This window comes from Pyricularia pennisetigena, chromosome 3, assembly GCF_004337985.1.
Source record: "Pyricularia pennisetigena strain Br36 chromosome 3, whole genome shotgun sequence".
Classification (NCBI taxonomy): Eukaryota; Fungi; Ascomycota; class Sordariomycetes; order Magnaporthales; family Pyriculariaceae; genus Pyricularia; species Pyricularia pennisetigena.
Window position 1 is genome coordinate 7031262 of NC_043742.1, and position 23196 is coordinate 7054457.

Here is a 23196-nt window from a genome sequence, read left to right on the forward strand (position 1 = left end):
TTTTTTTTTTTTTTTTTTTTTTCACTTCCTTTGTGACGACAATGGCTGATCCCCAGGCCCATATGTATGACAACTGCTTGTATATGGTTTTCGCGGGCTTTCGTCACTCTCCCCCGCTCCGCCTCTGTCTCAGACGAGGCAAAAAAGGATTAGAGTTCATGTGTCTTCAATATTCGAGAACAAGACTCATGACTTTTTGGCTGCGCATGGGATGAGACGACGGAAACTCTCATGGTTTATCGTTGATTGCTCAAAGTCATTTTGTTTTCTTGTCCCTGGCTGACATATACGCGCAAAACTCTCCTTTGCAAGCCCGATGACCCTCCCCCAGCCGAGACAAGACACAACTCACGACATACCCCATTCAAGTTTGTGGCAGTGTAAGCAGTATCCACAGGGGCGTGTCGTTGGGGGCGTAAGGTCAAAGAAAAAAAGGCAAGACAAAACATAAAAGCACAAAAAGGATGGGGAGAAGGAGGATAAGGAAGGATGAGTAGTAGGAGGGGGGCCAAGGGGGATGAAGGTTCAACGCTAGCTAAACTGATCGACAGTGCCTTGCCGGCACTATGTTAGGAGAGCATCCGTAGGTAGATCATCCTCTCTTTTGTTGAACCCTTTTTTTTTTTTTTTTTTGTTAATATGTGTTCTAATCTACAGCAGGACTTGGAGTACTTTGGCTTGGCAATGCATTACCGGCCGGGAAGTTTTTGGCCATGAAGCTAAGCGGGCCAAGAGTAAAAATACGAAGTACGAGTGCTCCAAATAGATAGGCTTCCCTGGATGTTCTGTTTCCACTAAGCGAAGAGGCAGGGTACCAGTGTCTACTTCGTGGAGAGAGACAAGTGGACGAAGACGATGGTACACGTCAACGATGATATGGTCACGTGGAGAAGGGCAACTGCAGGTCAGATCTTTGGGTCTCAGTCAATTCAGTTGATGATTCAATCATAATCCAAAGGGTACGTTACCTCCCTACCCACTTCACCCACCTTACCTAGCCTCGAGCGGAGGTTCATCTGTAGAAAAGGGCTTCGGGATGTCAGCCGCCGGAGTAGTTTGCCGGGGAATTAGTTACCATACATTTCGTTTCAATTTTCTTTTATCGCGATCAAACAACGGCTGGGGCTGACAATGATGTGATTTTTTCCACCTAGACACTCGACCCGGCCGCTAGTCCGGGCCCAGAAAAGTGCTAGCTACAAACCCGGGGAAACAGGCTTCATGACTGGGTCGCCATGAACCAAAGGGAAACAAAAACCCGTGATCTTCCCGTCTTTGGACTAAAACGTCTTTTTTTTTTTTTTTAGGGGGGACATCCAACCTTAAAGCAAAGGACCTTAACAGCAGTAAGATAGTCAAGGCAGGGAAGTGATGAGAAAAAAGAAAGATGAAGAAGAAAGAATACCATGGGCCAAGGACGGAAACGGCAACAATTGTCGCACCACATGGTGCGCACTCCATTCCATAATCAATCAGGTTGCCTCCTAATCAGCCGAAAGCTTACTGTAATTTCATAAACAGCTGTTATTACAGTTCAGCATACCCCTACAGCTTTTGAAGCTTCGAAAATCATGATTTATGTTAGTGCCCGCGTAGCCTAATCCGGGTTTCGAAAACTATACCCCTTACCTTGTTTGTCTACAGTACGTGATAGGTTATAGGCCAAAAAAAAAAAGACCAGGGGCCCGGTGCCGAACATTCCATCAGCTCTTCGACGTCTAAAATTACACCGGGTCGCATCCCCTTCCCCCCTCGTCGCCCAAAGGGAAATTTGGGGGCCGTGAGACACGCGATTGTGGTTCCTAGCAAACTGGGGTTGGCTTGACTTTGGGGATCTTGATTTACCTGTAAATTAGCGTCTTGGAGGGTTGCTAATTGAAGGGGACAGGACCCATTTCCCACGTTTTGGTCGAATGTCGCAATCAAAATCACATTTGATGGAGGCTTGCTGATTCTGTCCCCGGCGGCGTCGGCTCGCGCTCGCGCTCGGAATAGCGAGGACCCATGAGTCTCTCTGTCTCTCTCTTCTTTTTATTTTTATTTATATTTTTATATTTTTTTAACAACAAGGGGGGGCTGGAATTTGGGGCTGGCTGGGCAGGTTGGTAGGGGTTTCGGTGGGCTGATTGGCAGCTCTGCAATCTGCACTGAATTGCGCTTTGATAACCCTTTCTTGCCTTCCATGCCCGGCCTACTGCCGTGTTACAAGTTTCCCCGTGGCAGAAAATAGCTGAGGTCGATTTGCCCCCATCGTGGCAACGGATGCTTTCCATGGAAATGTGAAAAAAAAAAAAAAAAAAAAAAAAGACGTCAGCGGGGAATGCCAACTTCCGATGACCGATGGCGTCCCCGTCCCCGTTTGTGCTATGTCAGGTCATGTCATCGCCACCACCAGACAAAAAAAAAAAAGCGAGAGATTTGGTCCTGCAGGAGCAGCTGCAAAAGTCATCGGAGTGATATCCGCGTATCTAGAGTTACCTAGGGCCCTCCTCCTTCCCCCTCCCCCCTCCCCCCTTTCCTCCCATGCCGAGGACAAGGTTAGAGGGTTGATTTTCTCCAGAAACAAGAAACGAAAAAAAAAAAGGAAAGAAAGAAAGTGGAAGAGAAGAAGGAAAATACTCCGAGTCGCACGTAAATTACTTGGCGAATCTTTTCCCACTCGGCCCGACAGCAGCAAGGGCGGCCGGCCAAAAATCGCAACATGGCCGGGAGGGAAAAGCGTCTAGACTCATCTTTTTGCAAGCCCACCCAGCGGATCAATGGAATGGAACCGGCGGACAAAGCGGGCAAAGCAAAGCGGGCACCCAGCCTGCTGTGCCCTGCTCTGTGTTGATCTGGCGTTCTTGGTCGTGTATGCAGCAAGAAGAACAGACGAAAAAAATTCAGAATAAAAAGATAAAAAAAAAAAAACCCCCCATTACCGGGAGCTACCCTGGTTCTTGCTTTTGCCATTCACCCAGTTCTTGGCATGGAGTTGTATGATGGACAATGATGACTTCAAATGTCGTGTCGCTGCCGGCATTCCGGAGTAACCTGATGGGTGGGTCGTGGGTCATCAGACAGTAAAAGATGTACGGTGAGGACAAGCATGGGTCAGGTAAAAAGCCCGCGGTACCATTAAAGGGTACTTTGGGACATAACCCGCTAAGATTGAATGGTACTGCACAGTGGCACCTGGATGGCCAAGTACCAACCGGCGAAGTAAGGGAGAGAGAGAGGGCTGTGTGCCAAGCCAAACGACGGCAGACATCAACAGATACTGTTACGATACTGCAGGTACTGTACAGTGGAGTATTTCAGCAAATGTCATTATCGACTAATTACCTGACTGATCATTATGGCCCTGGATCCGAAACCCTGAATAAGCCAAGTTGCACCCGGTCATATATCCCCATTGGAGCTGTTGTACGGCATGCATTCAACCACACTGGTCAGATCTACGCAAATCACACCGTACTGGTGATACAGGATCAACTGGCATTGGCCAGCAGCATGCTCGGTAGGTTGCGAAGTATTGACGAAAGTGAACAAAGAGAAAGAGAGAGGTTAGGGGGGAGAAAAAACTTGGCCTTGGCCCGCGCTGCTCATTCCTTGGGTTGCATTCGCTCGCGCGCCCTTGTCCTTTGATCCATGCTTCGCCATGTGTTCGGCCCATGTCACTTTGTCATGCTTTACTTGGAAGAAAAACCATGGTACCCATGATCCGATTTGGAATCCCATCTCCTTACAGTGGTTTTATTGTGTTTCTTTCTTTCTTTCTTTACAGTAGTTTTCCCCCCTCCCGAGATTGTGGGACGCGACAGAGAAAAATTGGGGTCGATCTTTGCCAGCTACACAGGTATTGAAGGCACTGTATTCGCGACGTGGTCTAGCCTAGTACATTATTTTCTCCAACTAACCCCCCCCAAAAAAAATTGCCGATAGGATTGACAGGTTGACACGCATAAAACAAGCGGGATAACGTGGGCGCTTGGTAAGAACTTGGGAATAAAACATCCAAAATATTCGATGGTCGCCACGAGATGATAACCAGAACGGGCCATCCAATGGGACTGTCAAATATTCCAGCTCAACCTTGGCTCGCTTGGGTATGAGACGGGATTTTAGAAGGGGGGCTGGGAAAGGGAATGAATGATTATTTACCTACAGCACGTGCGCTGTTAAGCCGCTGACTTCGTTTGGGTTGTTCGTACTAGGAGACGACTTTCTTTGGCGAGGTACCATAGAAGATGTGATGAAATAAATACCCTTGGCAATGTACCAATGGAGGGGGTGGAAATGGCTTGAATGTGATTCGTCTTTACGCATTGTGTAGGTACCGGGAAAAATTGCCTCGATCCAATATTTGATCACTTTCTTCCCACACAGCACATCCCATCCATGTCTGGACAAATCTGTAACGCGATGCCACCTGCCATCTTCCGCTTCCGTATTAGCCCGGAAACTCAAGGGATTGCTTCGCAAAAATAAAATCGAAACTCTTTTGGTGGGCCAATATGCTTGCTTGACTGCCACCCGCCAATCCCAGCCCGTAGAACAGGGTTTACGGACGTTACTCCGATCGGTTTTGCTTTCTTTCCCACCCCAAGAGGGACTTTTACTTCATTGTTCAAATTGTGGGCGCGGGCTTTGTTTTTTTTTTTTTTTTGCACTTTTTTTGCACTTTTTTCTCTCTCGGCAGATGAGGAGCAATTAAACCTAGAGACGTGCATGTGTCAACTGCGCAAATTTGAGGGAATCAAAAATGACCAATACTCGGTAAAGCAGCCGAAAAGTTTTACTTATGGTTTCCTGGCATTAATAATTTCCAACGTGGGAGAAGAAAAGATAAAAACAACAACAATGCAACCAAACTACCCACTGTACCATATAGTGTAACGCTTGCGCCTCCGAAATTTATGTAAAGTGAACCTCGCGTCCACAAATCGGGACCCATTGATTGGGGGATTCTTTTTCCTCAAGGCAATGCCGATAGGACATGTGAAAAAATCATTCATTGTATCTGGTGACCTTGTGCCGAGTGTGGGTTGGTTGCAATTATGCAGTGTTTCTTTTTTCACTTGTCCACAACCCGAGAAGTACCAAGGATCTACTGCGAGACTTGGCCGCGTGGCCGAACAGGCGGCGGTGAGAGTGGGTGTGCCGGGCGATGCATATCGCTCCATCGGGGAGATTGGCCACGCCCAAGATTCTAGCCACCCTTGCCTGCGTGTTGCGGTGCCTTGCCATCCAATTCATCCCATTGTACCAAATGCACAAGGCAAGCGAGGGACAGATTTGTTCACCCGCAGCTTGGGTTGGCATTCGTTTGCATTGCCGTACACGAGGTACATACCTACTCCGTAAGCAGAATGTGGTATGTGCACCAATGCTGATCCCTTCTCATGTGTGACGAAATCCTCCCAAGGCTAAAATTGGGGTATTTCCAATACTGTACAGTACCGCCTGCTATATGTACATAATGGCTTGTATGTTTCAATATCAAACGAGACCATGTTTATATCGTTAACACAATGCCCTAGCCAAGCTACCTAGACGAAAATACGGTCAGCGGCTAAGATTTGGCAGCTATAATAGCATGTCAACCAACCCTTGCAGAATAAAATGATGCCGACACAACGGTAAGCCTTGGCTTTCCCTTTTAATGCCACGACTGCGAGATTTCCAAAGTTGTTATTCCCATCGCAGAACCCCTCCCCCCCATTTCCAAGGTGACGATGGCCGCTAATGACGACAGATTTAATTGGGGGGAGGAGAAATTCTCTTGTCCTCGTGGGTGAAATGTTCCTTGTCCGCGTCGCATTGATTACTATCTACAAATACTCGTGCCGGTATCAAAAGTACTCCTTTGGTAGGTGCGTGGCAATACGCACTGTACGGATGAACATCTGTCCATACAGTACAGATAGACAGGCTAGGTAAGCGGTTCCCCTACCATACATAGCCTACCCCTCTTCTTTGTTGATTAATTTCACACGTCCAGCTTTCTGTCTGTCTCCTTTGCATACCTACAGGCAGGCTATAGTAACAAACTTTTAGTTGGGACTAGCTCGCGAACCTGCCCTAGCTTCCCACGCTGACACGCTGTCACTGTGTTTTAGCTGCGACTTTTCTGTCCCTCCCAAACCAAAAGTTGCTGGCTGCTTCCTGAGCAGTTTGTTTGCTTGCGATCCATTCATTTACTTGACTGCCTCCTTGAACCTACCCGCCCGTGCCCCTTTCGGGCATGGGACGCTGCTGATCTAGTGTCGACTTAGCGTTCCCGACAGTTTGGTTCGCCGCGATCTCGTTGACACTAAGATTGACGGATAGGCTTTTTAGCATGGAGGAACCGCCACTGGGGTTCTGCCATCCCAGAAAGAGTATAGTAAAAGTTACCTTGGGGACCTCAGCCCAGGTCTTGGGTGGTCCTGAAGCTATCCAATGCGATCAATCAGGTATTATTGCTTGGTGATTAGGAATATAGGTGTCTCTCCTTTTTGGTACACACTCACACACGTGCAATGTCGAATCCGGGTTTTCTTTTCTTTTCTTTTCTCTTCTTTTTTTCTTCTTTTGCTTGTTCCCTTGCGCTCTGGTCTTATGGTCAAAGTGAATAAAACAACAACCACACCTTTTTTCCCTCTGTCCCTCCCCATTCACCTACTTGCCACTTTATTGCTACTTTTTTTTTTCTCTCCTTCTCCGTGTGTGTATGTTTGTATGTGTGTGTGTCTCGCCCAGAAGCATCCAGGCATTCAAATTTACGCGAGACCGAGTGTAACTGGCCCAGGATACGGCTCGGCACACAATCGTCTCAGCTGAACTTACCCTGGGCATTCGTTACAGGCATCCACAAAACAAAAAAAAAAAAAAAACAGAAAAGACCGAATCAACTCCGTCATTCGTCTTTTTTTTTATTTCTTTTTTTTTTTATCAATGCCAGGGCGGGGGTATTTATCCTATTGGCTGCCACTACTTGCATTCTTTTTTAGGTATCTGGCGGTCTGGCTGTATGCACTGGGTGCCAAGTTGCGTGCGTTGCCAACGTGTTGCCGGCAAAACTTGAACCGTCCGAACGGTGTTGTTGCTGTCATGTGCTGGCTGCCTGTGCGTTGCATCTCGGGCCCTAGGGGCCACCGTAATTCGGATGGATGCCTGCTACCATAAATCATCGAATCGAGCCTTGGTGATGTGCAGAAGTCCCCTAAGACTAAAACCAAGTGAGCAAATAAGAAACGAAAAGGGGAGGGGGGTTGTCGGGTCCCTCAAGTGTGTCAATATTGACTAGACCAGACTAGCATAGACTAGTCCAGTTGTGTGCGTTTGGCAAACCTCCTAGGGCATATTATGGTTAGTATGGCACAAAATCCTCCGGAAGTACGTGTTAAAAACTAGTCTAGTAGATCGTCTGCACTTTTTTGTTCCGTATTGATCTACAGCTAGACTGGGTTACCCTTTTGGTTGGGTATTGTGCCTCGACTAGGCAAGGAGGGTAGTTAATCCAATTATTAAGTTCTAATGGGTAGATCATAGTGCTCAGACTGACATTGCCTGACGAGGTTCTTGACTCGAACAGCGACTTGTTTTTAATTTATGTCTTTGGCATTCTTGGCACCAGAAACAAGCTCGCGAGATCTTCGCCCTAATTCATTAGTCGGTAACTCATCTAAACCGTTTGGGCTAGCCCGCGGCCCCCATCAAGTTTATTCCCCATCCTTTGTCGGGGCATCGTTGGGAGAAGGGAGATCAGAGGACATCATTCAAGAGGCGTTCAGAGACTTTTTGACGGCGCCGTCGAAAAGCTAACCTCCACCTCCACCCCCAGAGGCTCTCTGTACCATGGTACCGAATAGTGAGAGTAAAAGTATATATTCGCCTGTGTACTTTGCGGAAAGTACGTATTTCGTGCCGCACCGCAACTGTAAAAGTAAGCCCCCCCCCCCCCCCCCCCCCCAAGTGACGGGAGGGGCACTGGGAATCAACCGACAGCCGATCGCTCCAGTCTGCCTGGCAGTCCAGATCGCTGCGCTTAATGTTGTGCCATCATCAAATGCCAAGGCATGTCATGCCCATTAATTAATTCTATGCCTTGGATGAGTTTGTTTTGCGCAAGCCTTGTCAATGCTGAGACCGCGCGACCGCCCCGGATCAGTGTCCTTGTTGCACAGCGGGAGAGAGATTGATGGCTGCACAATGAATGACGCGCTGTCAATTATTGGCCTGACTGCTGGCGTTGTTTCTTCTCTCTTTCTTTTGTTCCCCGGGTTGACTAATGTACGGATAGACTACTTGTTCACGCGACTTTTGTTCAGAAAAGGCTTACCTTGCTTACGCTTGGTCCACATTGAGCACAAAACATTTCTCTCGGAGGGAGAAAAAAAAAAATTACGTCGAGAGCTGGCATCCCCAACCGAACTCTGAAAGCTTTTACCGACTCCATCCGGTTCTGGCCATGCACACCACCCACATCCACCTCGGCATAAAGTGGGTTCTGCTGACTGGCTCGCTACACCCAACAAGGTCATGCCATCCTCGCAACAGTCACGGCATACGGCGGGAATTTGTTAGTGACATACAGTACCACTTTAACTGCCCTACTGCACCTCTTCTCTCCTCTGGCCAGCTCTTGGAAACGGGTCTGCAGCCCCGATGCGAGACCTGAATTGGATTCAGCTGAACGTTGCTCGTGCGTTTCGTCCCTCCGCCACCCTGCAAAACATTGAGATGAGTTGGACTTCTTGGCGGTGCCAGCTGTGGGTAGAGCAAAGCAGTGAGCGGAATTACAGCCGTGAGCATTTCCAAACCCCCGGAGTCCTGTCCCTCGCAAAGGTAAAAGGTAAACCCTTGTAACCCTTTCAGACTGGCTCGCTCATTCGCCAGGATCAGGTACCCATTGGAAATTTGGATGATGTGGATACCCAAGATGGAAATCGGGAAATGGCAGAATACCCGATGCACACACACACGTACAAGCATACAAACAGACCAAACCTTCTTAGACACACGCATGTGCGCGCAGACACTGGATGGAACCACAACCAGATCTGCCACAAACAAGAAATTGACTTGTCCATGTTCTGACCTGATAGGATTTCTATTGCCCATCCTGAATACAGTATGCGACATGTCGAGCACCGGTAAGAATTCGGTCGGAAATGTTTCCCAGCTCCAAGGGTCGAGTGGGACTCAGCCACTCACTAACATAATCCTGGATACCCACCCCTGCTCTGGTCAACTCGCGCTAAACCTGATTTGATTTATTCGAATTAACTTGATCGGTCGCTCTTGCCAAATCACCACAGATCATCGACGTGCTGTTGACAGCTTAGTTCGCACACCATCCCTGTCCCCCGATTCTCTGTTGCAAGTATCCGCTCTCAGATTCCCATAGTACTAGTAATGCTTAGAAGCCCCGCAGACCGTAGCTTTCCAAACAGTCGGTGGCCGCGATATTACCCACAAAGTGGATGGCCAAGGTAGCTACCACGTCAGGTACCTGCTACCATGGGTAGGCACACGTTTTCCGCATCTAGACCCATTTTGTTGTAGGAAGCCACATTGTCAGGGTGGTCAAAATAGCTACAACCCATGCTTTACTGCGTTACATTTACCTCCTGTATCTCGATCAAAGCAGAGCCGCCGCTATTGCTATTGCGACATTACTGTCAACTTGGGAGGGAAAAAAGGATACAGTATGAGGATCTCTTTTTTTGTTGTCAAGATGAAATCGCCTTCTCCCGATTAGGCACCTTCATCCCCCCTGAGGTTAGCAGATCGCCAAAATCGGTACTGAGGGCTATTCCCAAATATGTCCTGCCAGCGGTCAGGGAAAATCGCGTCTTGCCAGAATTCGGCCCTTCATGGTGCAGCAAGTCCGTCGTTTTCCTTGCTGTTGAATTCGCCTGGCATGCAATCGATGTGAAAACAGTCCTTCCTCCTCATTCCAATCGTGACGCAAGTTGCTCGTGCCAGCATCTCCCGTATCGTCAACCTACTACTGCCTGTCCAGCTAGCACGGCCTAGCTACGTGTTGAGTACTATTACTGCGCACCTCATGTAGACACACAGACACACAGTACGCTAAGCCACCGGTACCGTCACCGCAGCCTGGCGGGGCGTATAGCAAGGATGCTCCTTACCCATTTTCGTGTCTCGTGCGACAAGGGGCCACTATCCTTCGTCGTCGACACGACGGCCCATACCTTTCAAGGACCAGGTTTTGAAGGCATCGCCGCCGACATACAACCTACTAGCCTCTCATCTCGCCCCTCCTGAACTTGAATGTATCTCTCTTTTTAATTTTTTGTTAATTCTAGTTTGTTTTATTCCGCTTTGAATTTTTTTTTTTTTCCCTCACACCTCTCCGGTTGATGTGCCTAGCCTTTCTTTCTTCCTCTCACTTCACCTGCTGCTCTGCCTGGTCACATCATGCGGATTTACTCCTTTTGGAGGCGTCTTGCTTTGTTTCGAGTGGCCCAGCGCCTGAGCTGTGGCCTTCGAAGATCCCACTTCCGTGGCTGACCGTATGCACGTCACCTTCTCAACCCAATTAGGAGGGCAAGCCCAACAAGCCCCAAACTTGTCAAACCAGTCAGCCAAGTCTGGATCTTTGTTTCTCCCTTTTCCTCATGTTTGACTGCTCATGTCATGGCTTACCCTCTGTAATTGCATGGTATACCCAAAATTGAAACACACAAGGATCGCGCTGACATAACTCCCAACCCGCGAGTAGACATCCTGATTTGGGTGGTGACGCGGTCATTCAATCGCCCGTCTTTGGCAGCACGACTCGTGTTGTCGTGGTGAAGTCAGGGTGGGGCTCCGGCAAGCAATTTCCCCCTTGGCATTGGGCATGGTAAATTCTTACACCGTAGTACTTTTTTTTTCTTTTTTCTTTTTTTCTCTTGCCTCTCCACGAGGTGTGTCTTATGATACTGTGTGTACGCCCTTTTGATTCCTTCCGTGCCCAGTCCACTAAATCGTGCTTTCGTTTGCCCCTCCCAAATTCATTGAGAGGTGATCACAGCCGACGAGTATTTGATTTTGATTTTGAGCAGGAAGAGGGACATGATTTAGTATGATCTGTCAAAAAATACATGCAAGAGTCATTTTTTGTCGAGATCGAGGTCTTTCAGAATTAGATAAAATACGATGTAGTTTGATTGAGGGCGGATAATATTTGCAGAACTCAAAACAAAAGACAGCCAAGTCAGATTCGGGTAAACCACAGCGAATACCAGAATAGACGGTTGCAGTCATACTGGTCGGTCTCGGCGGCAAACCTATCTGCCTCACCTTACATTTCGCATTTTCATCTACATGAACCAATCCACACCGCACATACACGCATAAGACGCGACTTAAAGAGCAGAACTATACCCAGTCTACAGAAGTTAGGGCGCGCATGTAACAAAAAAAAAAAAAAAAAAAAAAAAGAACCCCATAACAAAGGACCACGCCGTGCCAAACATCATACAATCACGCACGACCAGACAGCGACTTTTAGTGGGAAGCCCTGGTCCCAGAACGCCTCCGCTGATCGCCCTTCAGCGCCTGCGACTGAACTCTGACCTACCAGGATTTCTCAGCCTTTCAGACTAATCAGCCCCGCCCATAGCTTCCGAGAATCCCTGGACCAATCTTAGTCCACAATTTCCTTCTTCTTTTGATTTGCTCTTTTCCCTCTGGGGCTGCCCTGCACTCACAACTGATCAGGGAAACGGCCGCGATACTAGACCAGACGAGACCAGCTCCTCGGGCTGCCAACCTTACCTTACCTTTTTGTACCTGCCTACCATCCCTACCTTACCTTACCTCTACATTCCCTGGACATCCTTGGGAGAAAGCGGTACCTGCTTTGCTTTCCTCAGTCAACCAACCCAGCCCCAGGCAGGCCGTGCCCGTACACCACAACTACCTTAGAATTACTATTACTTACTTACAGTGCCACCTGCCTGTTACCTTCGGTCACTTCTGCCGCTTCTTTCTCTCTTTTTGTTTTCTCACACCCGGCCTTCCGCGCCGACACCAACCAGCCCGCCCGTATAAAGACATCTTTTTTTCGCACACACCCTTACCAGTCCTTGAGCTTGGTGTCATCATCTCTGTTAGAGGGGGAAATAAAAACAAAACAAAAAATAACAAAGAACATTTAACACAGAAAAAAAAAGAGGCCGGTTTTTGGAACTATTTCCTCCCCGCTTTTTAGCTTCCTCATCAACTTTTTTTTTTCTCATAAAAAAATCCAACCGGTAGTACGGCTAGCTCACCTAGCACGCACTACTTGAAAATCTGAACGGAACCTTTTTTAAGTTTTGTCGTTAGCACCACCCCTGGAAAAGCCGCTACTATCTGCAACCGGATAAGTCCATAAGACAGCGCAAGCGCAAGCCAGCAGGGTCGCGGCGGTCCAGCAGATTGACCTCGCGCTATTTCGTTAGTGCCAGACTTTGGTTCATCCTCAACTCCACCGCCAATCTCATCGCACACCACCCGTGAACATTGCCTGCTTTGCGCAACGGACGGAACGGAACGGTACACGTCGTGTGAAATCAGTCAGTCACTCAGTCTCCTGAGCGTCAAGGTCCGAGCTCGACGACAATCTCCATCCTCGAGAGACTTGTCTGTCGAGATACCCTGAGGGGGGGTAGCGTAGCGGCGCTTGCTCTCTGTCTCTCCTGGCCTAGTCGATCGCGGATCAGCCAGCCAGGTCCAGCTCGAGAGCGGCGAGCCCGTCGAACCGATTCTTGATAAGCCGGCGTCTTCCGCCGTCTTCAACCTGGGTTGTACGTACCCAAGCTTCGTGACGAACAGTCTTTATGCAGCGCGTTCCTCGCTTCTAGCACAAGAAAACCAGCCCGGTCTCTCCTCCGGCTTCCAATCCAACACCAGAACGATCACAAGGCGAAAGACAAACCTGCCAAAGATATCCCTCCCCTCCATCTTCCAACCTTGACGACCCCCATTACGCCGGATCCCAAGATCGAATCAAGCCGAGGGGCAGACCATCTCTGACAAGCCTGGACTCACTAGGTGTTGGCCGAGACCTAAAATCCCTCCGGTCTTTTTTCTTTCTTTCTTTCCTTCTGACTCTTTTGCTTCTTTGTCCTTGACCCTTTCGCGGGAACCCGTGTCGTATCGACATAGTATGTTGGCCTCGTCACGCCAGCCTCGTCACGCGTTCGTTGAGCACCACCACCAGCTTTCCTCGTCCACCCTGCACCGGTCAGGCTCCCCACAGACGGGACCCTTACGCCAAGACGCGACCACCCCGACACTTGCAACGTCTGTAGGTCCATCCATGGATCGCAGCGCGTCGGATTACTCGCAGTCAGGTTTGCCTTCGCCCTATCCTAGCAACTGCGGCGACAACCAGTCTGAGGCCCAATCTGTGACCGTAGATACCTCGTCTGCTGCGCAATACAACGCATCTGCGCAGCAAGAAGTGCGCTCAAACAACCCAGGCACCTACTCGGCCTCGGCGACACCCACGTCCGAGTACGGCGTATACTCAGCTTCGGCGCGGTCGGGTTCCTTTCCGGACCACCTCCAACAGAGATCATACCACCCGGCTAGCAATCATAGTGGCAGCAGTGGAGGTATGGCGCAAACACCAACAAGTCCGTCCGCATCCCTGCCTCAGGATGCACTTCATCGCAGCCACCCGGCTGTCCATCCGCGGGATATCAAGTCTGACACGGGAGGTGCACCCATAGATCCATCTATCGCCGCCCCTAGCCCAACGTATGGGGCTCCCACCCAGTACTCGCCGTACGGGGCCCCTTCGCAGGACATGTCGCACGGTTATGCGCATCCCGGTAGCAACCTGTATGCCCAGCCTCGGCCCGACTGGTCGGGGTATGGGCAGCAGCACGGCGCGCCTCTGACACCCGGTCATCACGTCTTCCCACAAACGCCAACCTCGGCACCGCCTCAGGCGCGCCCTAACCAGGTTAGTTTTTTTGATAATAACTACTGACGGCAGACCTTGAGCGACTTGAAACTTGGGGTTTCATGTTTTTCTTTTGTTTTCTTGGCGCTGGTTTGCGACTTGAGTTGTGCGCAAGGGCATCAGGGAAATATGGTCCTAACATGAGGTGCAAACTTTTTGCAGGTGTACTCTTTTGTGCCAATACCCGGCGCACAACAGCACAAACGCCCCAGGCGACGATACGAAGAAATTGAGCGCATGTACAAGTGTGGATGGCAAGGTTGTGAAAAAGCCTACGGTACATTAAATCATTTAAACGCGCATGTGACGATGCAGTCGCATGGTCAGAAGCGCACTCCTGAAGGCGAGTACTTTCACTTTTCATTCAGAGTTGACCCCTCCCTTCAAATTATGGTTTTGTCTGGATTTTCGCGGCTTTTCGAAAAGCACTCAGCCTGCTTTGGCGGATAAGTATTGCTTCGCGAAAGTGCCAGGCAGGCTATTCATAGCATCAAAATGTTTGTCAAAAGAACAGACCCAAGGTTTGACGTCAAATGGTCGTCCACATTACCTCCACCGGCTAGCGGCCGCAAGGGTGAACCACTATGTCGGGATTCGTCTGGCCCCCACATGGCACTACTCATCTTCCTTTGCATGATGTCGCAACATCGCAGCACCCACCCACCAGACATGAGCGACTCGAATGTAACGGCAAATTGAGGCATACTAACTCGATGTTGCATCGCCACAGAGTTCAAAGAGATCCGTAAGGAATGGAAGGCTCGCAAGAAGGAGGAAGAGGCTGCGCGTAAGGCGGACGAGGAGCGCCAACGCCAAGCAGCTCAAAGCCAAGGCGGTTCAACCGAAGGTCAGACTGGGTCGGATGTATCCCAATCATCGAACGGCTACGCGGGAGCCCGTGGCGCTGTGCAGTTGCCCCCAATCGGCTACCAAGCGGGCCAGTATCCAGCGGCAACGTCGACGTCGGTACAGCAACAGCCACTGCCTGACTACAACGCCAGCTACATGCAAAGCTACCAGCCTGCCTCGCCGTACGGAGGGTCCAACCAGGCCATGTATAATCAACGTTAGTGGTTTTGACCGCCAGCATGGGTCCGGGCAGAAGCGGCCTTATTCGATCGCCTATCTGTCCAGAGTTGGAACTTGATTGCACTAACCGTAGCTCGATCTGATGCGCAGAAGACGGCATGGATTCCAAGCATTTGAGAATGTGAAGAAAGTCGTGACTCTGGGTATATAGTGGCAGGAATGGCGGACGGACTGGATGACCGACGACGATGACAACAAGGGCATCTTATGGGCCGTTCTGGAATGTTCTGCCTGCAGTCCGGTCCGGACTGCCTTGATGGCCCCGACTCTTATACGAGGACACGCGCTGCACATTCGTCATCTCTCGCAAGACGCAACAATGGATCTTACATGGTTCCATCAATAATTACAACCGCATTAGACGAACGCCACCACCGAATACCCAGGCTATTGGTTCGTTTTAATGTCAGACTCTCAACAATCATCAACATTCTTTCTGCATAGCAAAGGGGGGAGGGCGTTTGTACACGGCAATATGCATTTCGCTGGTCTCAGCAACCCGAGCGCCACTGCTGGTGAGGGTTTACTGTATCATGGCATACGATCTTATAAGAGGTTTCGCACGCGCGATACTTTTAGTCCCTAATGTCTTTGGGCTGTTTGCTTCTCTTTTTTCTTTTTTGCTTCTCCCTCTTTCTCTCCCTGTCCACCTTATTTGTTTTTCTTTTTGTGGTTTTTTCTCTTGTCTCGTTGATGGTGTTCTTACTGGCAGCTTCTTTGGAACCGGTTTTTTATTTTTTTTCTTTTTTTTTTTAGTTTTCCACTGAAGGAAGCATCTGTTATGAGGATGTATCGGGGTTGGATGGCCGGTATGGGTAGAGTTGATGGGAGGGATGACATAAAGGGTTTGAAGCACAAGGCAAACCAGGCCCAGCTGAGTAGAAATGGTTGGGATAAGTGCATGAAAGGCACTTTGGCAGCAACAACAGTAATAAAATGGGCTTGGATTCATTGCACTGTCTCGGTGATCTTGTGGTTACTCACAGTATATCCGCATATGTATAATGTGAAAAAAAAAAAATATTGGACGTGAGGAAGGGATATATTGTCTGCCGTTTTTTTTTTTTTTTTTTTTTTTTTTTTAAATCCACGGATGGACACAAACTTAGTCGAGACAGCATCATAAACAGCTGGAAAACAAGGCTGCCGAAGTGTGCATGGCGATACGGGCAGGAGACGCTGCGTTATCCCATCGTCGGCAAGATATGGAACTGCAGGGTCGCCCAAGCACATATGGAGCACCGTTGCCTTGTGTTCAGACCCAAACATATATATAGCTGTACACAATACGATTTTGTGACCAGCAAGATAAGGGCAGGGTGCGGGTATGTATTTATTTAATCCATCCTAGTAATGCCGTAGTACACTGGGTTCGCTCTGTCACACGCATGGATGTCATACCCCCCCTTGTTTTTTCTTCGTCACCAGTACCGTTTATTTATTTTAACCCCTTACCGTGCTGGCAGAAATAAGGGACTCGAACTCGCCTTGTCTTGGCTGCGTCACACGCACCGACGGCATGCGGCTTGCAGGGTATGGGAGGGTTGCTCTGCTAGAATTGTTTTTTCCCGAGTGCTACTCTACCTTCTTTGTTTGGTCCCCCACCACCACCACGAGGTGCGGGGGTGCTTAAATTTCTCACCGGTCTGATTTTTTATTTTATTTTATTTTTTTAGGTTGACAGCGAGGGGGGGAAATTGAAATACATATTCATCTTGGGTGTGGTTGTAGCAAGTTCGGACAAGGCATGGGCTTCGTGTGTTTAGGTTACTACAATACTTAGTATCGAACGTGGAAAGGAGCGGATATGTCGGGGTTGCATGGACTCGGACTAGACTACTGTAGATGTTATATTTCTATTTCTTGGTGTTGTTGGAAAGGACTTGTTTTTATTATTTCTTCCAGAGGATATACCCTCGAAACATGTCCAGCGGTTGTCTGTATTTTATGACCGCAACTGACTAACATACTTTTCGTGGCATGTCGGTTAATTGACTGACAGTTGATTGACAAGTTGATCAAGATCGGATCATGTGCCTGATTGTAGACATGTCAAGAATTTCTACTGTCTTCTAGAAGCTTTTGTTTCACGGCGATGGGGAAAATGAAAGAACGGATTGGAAATAAAATAAAATGAAATGAAAGTTGATCAATTGAGGTAAAAGCAGAAAAAAAAAAAAAAAAAAAAAAAAAAAAAAAAAAAAAACCCAGGCGAATCACAAACTCGGGGCCACAATCGTGGGGCTGAATCCTATAGAAAACTCCCCAATAAAAACACATGCATGACAAGCAAAGGCGATCCGCTGCTTATTTTCATGCCAAGTCCAGCATTCCATCATTCCTTGGATCTTGATTTGTCTTTCCCCTCAAAGTTCAGATCACTTCCCACCCTGCGAGGTGCCCTAACAAGATAAACAAAGTAATGCCAATAGCAAGCGTCCTCTGAGTGGATGGGCAAATCGAGAAAGAAAGGGAAAAGAAAACCAGAAAATCAAGTGGTTTTTGTTCGTTCGGCTCCCGGATCAATTGTGGAATGACGTAGGGAGCAAGCGAGAGGCGAAAGCTGTTTTTTTTCTATCTGCAAACGATAAGGATACAATAGAGCCCTTTTTCTTTTTTGTGTGTGCTTTGGGCAGCAAGGAGCAAGAAGTGGTGGTGATTATTCTTGATCATATCCACTGAGACTTGACCATTTATTTCCTTCAGACTACGAACAAACACATGACTGAGCACGGCTCCGCGTCCGATAAGGCCGAGAGGCCCCCGGTCAAGTCCAACTCGACAGCTTCGGCTGCAAAATCCTACGTCTCGGTGCCCGTCACTGGAGTTCATCCATATGGAAGTTTACAGATCCATCAACAGCCCGGACCGAGGCAAGGGCCCGAACCGGGTAGTGCGGATGGCATGCCCGCTCTTTCATCTGATGACCTGCTCGGTGAGGGGGACGTGTTCCTCATCCTCGACCTGCCCAAGGGCTTCACGGTAGGTTGCGACATGGCGGCGCTCACCCTCGAGACTGCGCGTCCGGTGCTGGGCTTCCGCGGCCTGCCGCCCGGGGCGCACCTGGTCTGGGTGTCGGATCCGCAGCAGATGTCGCGCTGTGGCTACTGGTTCGTCACGGCCAAGCAAGGGGGTGCCGGCATGGTGAGGGTCAAGCAGTGGGATCGGTACAATGAGGTGCTGGGCGAGCCGGCGAGCCAGTTCGAGGCCAGGAGCCACAGGGACAATCTTGCAAGTTTCTACCAGAAACTGCTTCCCTACAACATCTGGCAAGACGGCCCTCGTCGCTCTTCACCGTTCCTGCCCAAGGACCACCCGAGCAGGGACACGTCCGACCTGGACCCGGACCTGGGCATCGACAAGGCCGCCGTATGGCACCACCTCACATCCTCCGTCACCGAGGATCTCCTGAGGCGCGTGACAGGCTGCCCCCTCCCGGACACGCGCGAGTGGCGGGTCGACACGACCGACACGACCAAAGGGGAGGTCAACTTTGCCCAGGCCAGCAAGCTCTTCAAGGCCGTCGTGGGCAGCGAGCTGACGTTCCTGTTCCCCCGCGACGATTCCGGGCTCGACTTGAACCAGCTCACCACGGGTGAGAAGCCAGCGTCGCCCGACACAACCGCGCTCGTCACCTCGGTCATCGACCGGCGCGAGGACGTGTCCGAGGCCGACGCCGTCGGCGAGCTGCAGTTCGCCTTCCTGACCGCCGTCCACCTCGGCAACCCGTCGTGTCTGGACTACTGGCTCCACTTTGTTCTGCGCGTGCTGCTGCGCGCGCACCGCCTCGTCGTCGACCGGCCGGCCCTCGCGCGGTCACTGATCACGACACTGCGCGCCCAGCTCGTCTACAGCGACCGCTATGTCAACGCCTCGTCATCATCATCATCATCCTACTCCTTCTCCTCCTCCTCCTCCGCCGCCGCCACCGCCGACAACGACGACGCAGCATCCCGGGGCATCATGGACAGCCTCCCACAGAACAGCAAGAGCCGCCTGCGCGAGGCTCTGGTGCTGTACAAGCGGCGGCTGAACGAGTCGCTGCTGCAGCTCGGCGACGCCGTCACCCAGCCGCAGGCTGCTGTCGGCCACGCTTTTGCCGACCTCGAGGCCTGGTTCTGGAAGTACGGCTGGGACCTGAGGAGCGGCTACGTGCCGCCGCCGCGGGGGGCTGAGACGTCGGCGGCGGGTGGCGATGATGATGATGACGACGAAGACGAAGACGACGATAACCAGATGCAGTCAACACAGCACAAGTACAAGCGGCGGCCTGGCCTCGAGACGCACGATGATGGTGACAGCGATGACGAAGAGTATCTTCCCGTCGTCGTCGAGCTCGACGACGATGGACGACAGGTTGGGCTGGTTTCGTGGAACACGTAGTTGCTAAGGACACTCCTGGGGAATCGAAGCGGCTTTTTGCGCCCTGAGATTCGAACAGCGTGTATTTGCATATTCCTTTGGGCCGTACAATTTATTCTTCCCCCCCCTGGTATTCTCAACATAGTCTAATTACTTGATTGCCGTCAAGTTCGGATTCAGTAGCTCTTGAGTTACTCTCGATTTGAACAAACCTACTCAAGCTTGGCTACATGCTCGTTGTGATTCAGGACTGATGCAACATGGCAGGAGAGTGAACAATGCGTCCATGGCTCGAGATGTTTTTCAACGGGACTCGGTTTCCGTATAAGAAGACCAGCATCCAAAAAAAAAAAAAAAAAAAAAGGTTCGCATCTCTTGCACACAGGAAGACGGTTCAAGTCACACAACCCCTAGTTCGTCATCAAGTCCCACAGAAGCATTGCTCAAGATCTCATTGCGTTTCATTTTCGCCGGTAACCCTTTACACCCAGCCCAGAAACCAGGCATGCCATGCAAAATAGCAGAAAAAATATGAATAAAAAGGGTCATCCGTAACCCTCCGTTTTTTGGCCAGGAAATTCGATCAAGACATCCGATTTGACTCCGTGACTTTAAAAGATCGCCCAAAGCCAGCCCCGTGTGTTGGAGCAAGTGATGGATCGAACTTGCTGCCTGCCCGCGGGTGGCTCTGCGCGTCAGACCGCCGTGCTTTTGCCCCAAGAAAAAGCAGACAATATGACCAATAAGCATCGTGACCAGTCCAAAACTCCCCTGCCGTTGCACGCCTCCGCTCCTTCCGCCACGTGGTATACCCGGAGAACAAATTTAACGGTAAGACTTCTGGAACCTGGAGCGGGCACCGGGACCGCCGAACTTCTTGGGCCTGTAATACGAGGTGTCAGGTTAGTATCGGGTGTATAAAGTAGACAAAGGGCCGATTTGGAGGTGTCGCGAAGAACAGGGACAATGCTAGCAATCCTCCCATGTGCCTCCGTAGAGAAACATGAACGAATGAGACCGTCCACCTGTGTCTCCCGACACCGCCCCAATAAAAGTTGAAACCAAAGGCTCGCAGGGTTTACGTACTCGCAACGGCGGTTGTCGGCGACAAGAAGTGTACGGTCGTACTGTGTCAGGGCCTGCTTGAGCAGGTTCTTGCTGTGCTCATCGACGAACTTCTGGTAGTAGGCAACGATCGACTTGGCGATCGCCTGGCGGACGGCGTAGACTGCAGAAACAACCAAGAAAGAGTACGTTAGAAAGGTTGGCTCATGAAGAATCGCTTGCAAACTGGACGGCTTGCTTCGCCTTCAAAAAGCCACGCAGATGTCTGCAAAAAGGTTGCAAAAAGTCTCGTCATACCCTGCGAAGTGTGACCACCTCCGGTGACCCGGACACGGATGTCCATGTTGGCAACCTGGTCAAGGCCGATGACCAGAAGAGGCTCGTAAACCTGTGCCGAAATCACACCCAATTAGCCACAATCCTCAACCGCGTTTTTTTTTTTTTTTTTTTTTTTTTTTTTTTTTTTTTTTTTTTTTTTTTTTTTTTTTTTTTAGCTCTCCCGCGCGCCCGTCCCCCTCCGCTCGAGACCTCCCGCATATGTTCCTGTTGGATGTAGGCGGTTCGAAATCGGTCTCGGGGCGGCAGTTTTCCAGTCCCCAGCGGGCGGGACGGCGCATCAAATCCGGACAAATGTTGGTGCTTGCCTTGTATCTAAGAGTGGCGGGCTCGACGAGGTTGAGCGGGCGGCCGTTGACCTTGATGAGGCCCTGGCCCTTGACGCACTGGGCGACGGCGGTGGCCGTCTTCTTCTTGCCGAAGCACTGGACTCGCTGCTTGTTTGACGACATGATTGCGGTTCTGTGGATGTGTGAGGCGGGTTTTGCCGGATCGGTCGGGGGGTCGAAGAGAAAATGAATGGTCGTCGGGGGGGAATCGCAGCGTCGTCGAGTTGGGTGGTGATATGTCCAACAACCAGGGCTACTTCCTTTCCCTCTTTTTTCGGGGGTCCACTTCGGAATTGGATATTGGTAGGGTTTTTGGTGTGGGATCACGTGCTCCAGAGGAGCAAGAGACAAGTTGAAATCCACCCGATGTTGATTGGTGCAGTGGGTTCCCACTCTATTTTGATGTCCCCATATTTACTTGCCCCGCGGCCAAGCGCCCTCCAGTATCGTGACCAAGTAAGTCAGTCAACCGGTCAGTCAGTCTACCTTGGCTATTTCCCAAGGACAGTCGGGGAGTGATATCGTTTAGTTGTCATTTACGCTGGACTGAACTGTATACAACATCATATCCTGTGCTTGTGCTGCTCTTGACCAATAATAGCTTTCTCCTTGTCTCCGGCTTTTGTCATTTCAAAAGGAGGCAAATAAAATTTGCAATAGACGAGAGCTGGGTCAGTCCGATCATCTATTCTTGCTATATACATACTAAATATTGCATCGATCATTGCAAACTTGCCCTGGGACTGCTCGCGCTTCCCTGCCACATTATCGTGACATATACCTGCCAACATAAGAAAAGAAAGAAGAAAAACCTAACCTTTACAACCGACCAATTTCATCACCAACTCAACCAACCAAACCAGACAATGTCCCGCAAAGGCGTTGGCCTTGCGGCCTTTGACCGCAGCCGGCTGACTTCGGCCCAGTACGCCACCCACGGCTCGGCCCTCCGGACCTCCAACGCACAGGCCCTGCAGACACAACTCGAGGTGTTCCGGTCTCTGCTGCAGCAGTTCGCCCAGACCCACGCCAAGGACATACGGTCGGACCCGGCCTTCCGCGCCCAGTTCGCCCGCATGTGCGCCGCCATCGGCATCGACCCGCTGGCCAGCTCGAGCTCCGGAAAGGGCGGTGGCGGGTCCGTCTGGGGCCAGCTGCTGGGACGGTCCGTCAACGACTTTTATTTTGGGCTCGCCGTGCGCGTGGTCGAGGTCTGTGGCGAGACGAGGGGAGAGAACGGCGGGCTGCTCGAGGTCAGGAAGGTCCGCGAGATGATTCAGCGTAGCAGGAGTGAGGGTTCTGCCGAGGTCACCGAGTAAGTTGCACCATTGCTACCGGCCTTGATGCATTAGATGACATACTGACAAACTTACTAGGGACGATATATTCCGGGCTGTGGGCACACTAAAACCCCTTGGGTCTGCGTACTCCATCATCAAGGTTGGCAGTAAACCCTACATCCGCTCCATCCCTAAGGAGCTAAACACGGATCAGAGCGCCGTGCTCGAGGCCGTGCAAGTGCTCGGCTACGTGAGCATATCCATGCTTATGGCAAACCTCCGCTGGACCCGACCGAGGTCGCAAACTGCCATCGAAGACCTCCTTGGCGAGGGTATGCTTTGGGTTGACAAGCAGAGTGAGGAATGGGAGTATTGGAGCCCTAGTTATATGCTTGGCCCGCAGGCAGAGTCGAGCGGAGAGTGAGACGTGACGGACCAGGGCTGAAGAAAGCTACAAAAGGAATGTGACTATACCCAGTCGTCCCTGAGACTGGAAAGTCTCAGAAGTCTAATGGCTTGACGCAGGAGCTGCTCAACTAGCTATCGAAGTCGCCTGCATCAGAAAGGGATGTCCGTTCCTCAACAACCACGACATTCACATCGTGTGAAGCAGAGACGACAGCGAATTGAGAAGCTAAGAAAGTCGACCAATACACATCTGTGGAGAACGCTTTGCCCGGAAGCCACATTCAGCAAGTCGGGGAGTTTGCGGGAAAGGACAGCTGAATATCATCGCGTCATTGGCCTTCAGATCAAGGCTAAAGATGAGCCGGGCAACCTGGTTGAGGCATCTGTGTCCAAG

At 50.4% G+C, this 23196-nt stretch overlaps 5 protein-coding genes across 5 annotated transcripts; 3 read left to right on the top strand and 2 right to left on the bottom strand.

Moving 5' to 3' along the window:
- Positions 1-6063: 6063 nt before the first annotated feature.
- Positions 6064-6324, bottom strand: PpBr36_03668 (uncharacterized protein; the record flags this gene model as incomplete). Its single annotated transcript, XM_029890838.1, has 2 exons — positions 6064-6067; positions 6206-6324. The coding sequence occupies 2 exons, from the start codon at positions 6322-6324 to the stop codon at positions 6064-6066; spliced, it is 123 nt and encodes a 40-aa protein (XP_029754280.1).
- Positions 6325-13129: 6805 nt separating this feature from the next.
- PpBr36_03669 (uncharacterized protein) lies at positions 13130-15004 on the top strand (the record flags this gene model as incomplete). Its single annotated transcript, XM_029890839.1, has 4 exons — positions 13130-13933; positions 14096-14331; positions 14443-14507; positions 14664-15004. 4 exons carry the CDS (start codon positions 13130-13132, stop codon positions 15002-15004), a joined length of 1446 nt encoding a protein of 481 aa, XP_029754279.1.
- Positions 15005-17743: 2739 nt separating this feature from the next.
- On the top strand, positions 17744-19405 carry PpBr36_03670 (uncharacterized protein; the record flags this gene model as incomplete). The annotated part of the gene is made up of 1 exon (XM_029890840.1): positions 17744-19405. The coding sequence occupies one exon, from the start codon at positions 17744-17746 to the stop codon at positions 19403-19405; it is 1662 nt and encodes a 553-aa protein (XP_029753366.1).
- An 804-nt stretch (positions 19406-20209) lies between these two features.
- PpBr36_03671 (uncharacterized protein) lies at positions 20210-21237 on the bottom strand (the record flags this gene model as incomplete). Its single annotated transcript, XM_029890841.1, has 4 exons — positions 20210-20267; positions 20471-20612; positions 20747-20837; positions 21121-21237. 4 exons carry the CDS (start codon positions 21235-21237, stop codon positions 20210-20212), a joined length of 408 nt encoding a protein of 135 aa, XP_029753367.1.
- A 743-nt stretch (positions 21238-21980) lies between these two features.
- PpBr36_03672 (uncharacterized protein) lies at positions 21981-22818 on the top strand (the record flags this gene model as incomplete). Its single annotated transcript, XM_029890842.1, has 2 exons — positions 21981-22429; positions 22491-22818. The coding sequence occupies 2 exons, from the start codon at positions 21981-21983 to the stop codon at positions 22816-22818; spliced, it is 777 nt and encodes a 258-aa protein (XP_029753368.1).
- Between the last annotated feature and the right edge of the window lie 378 nt (positions 22819-23196).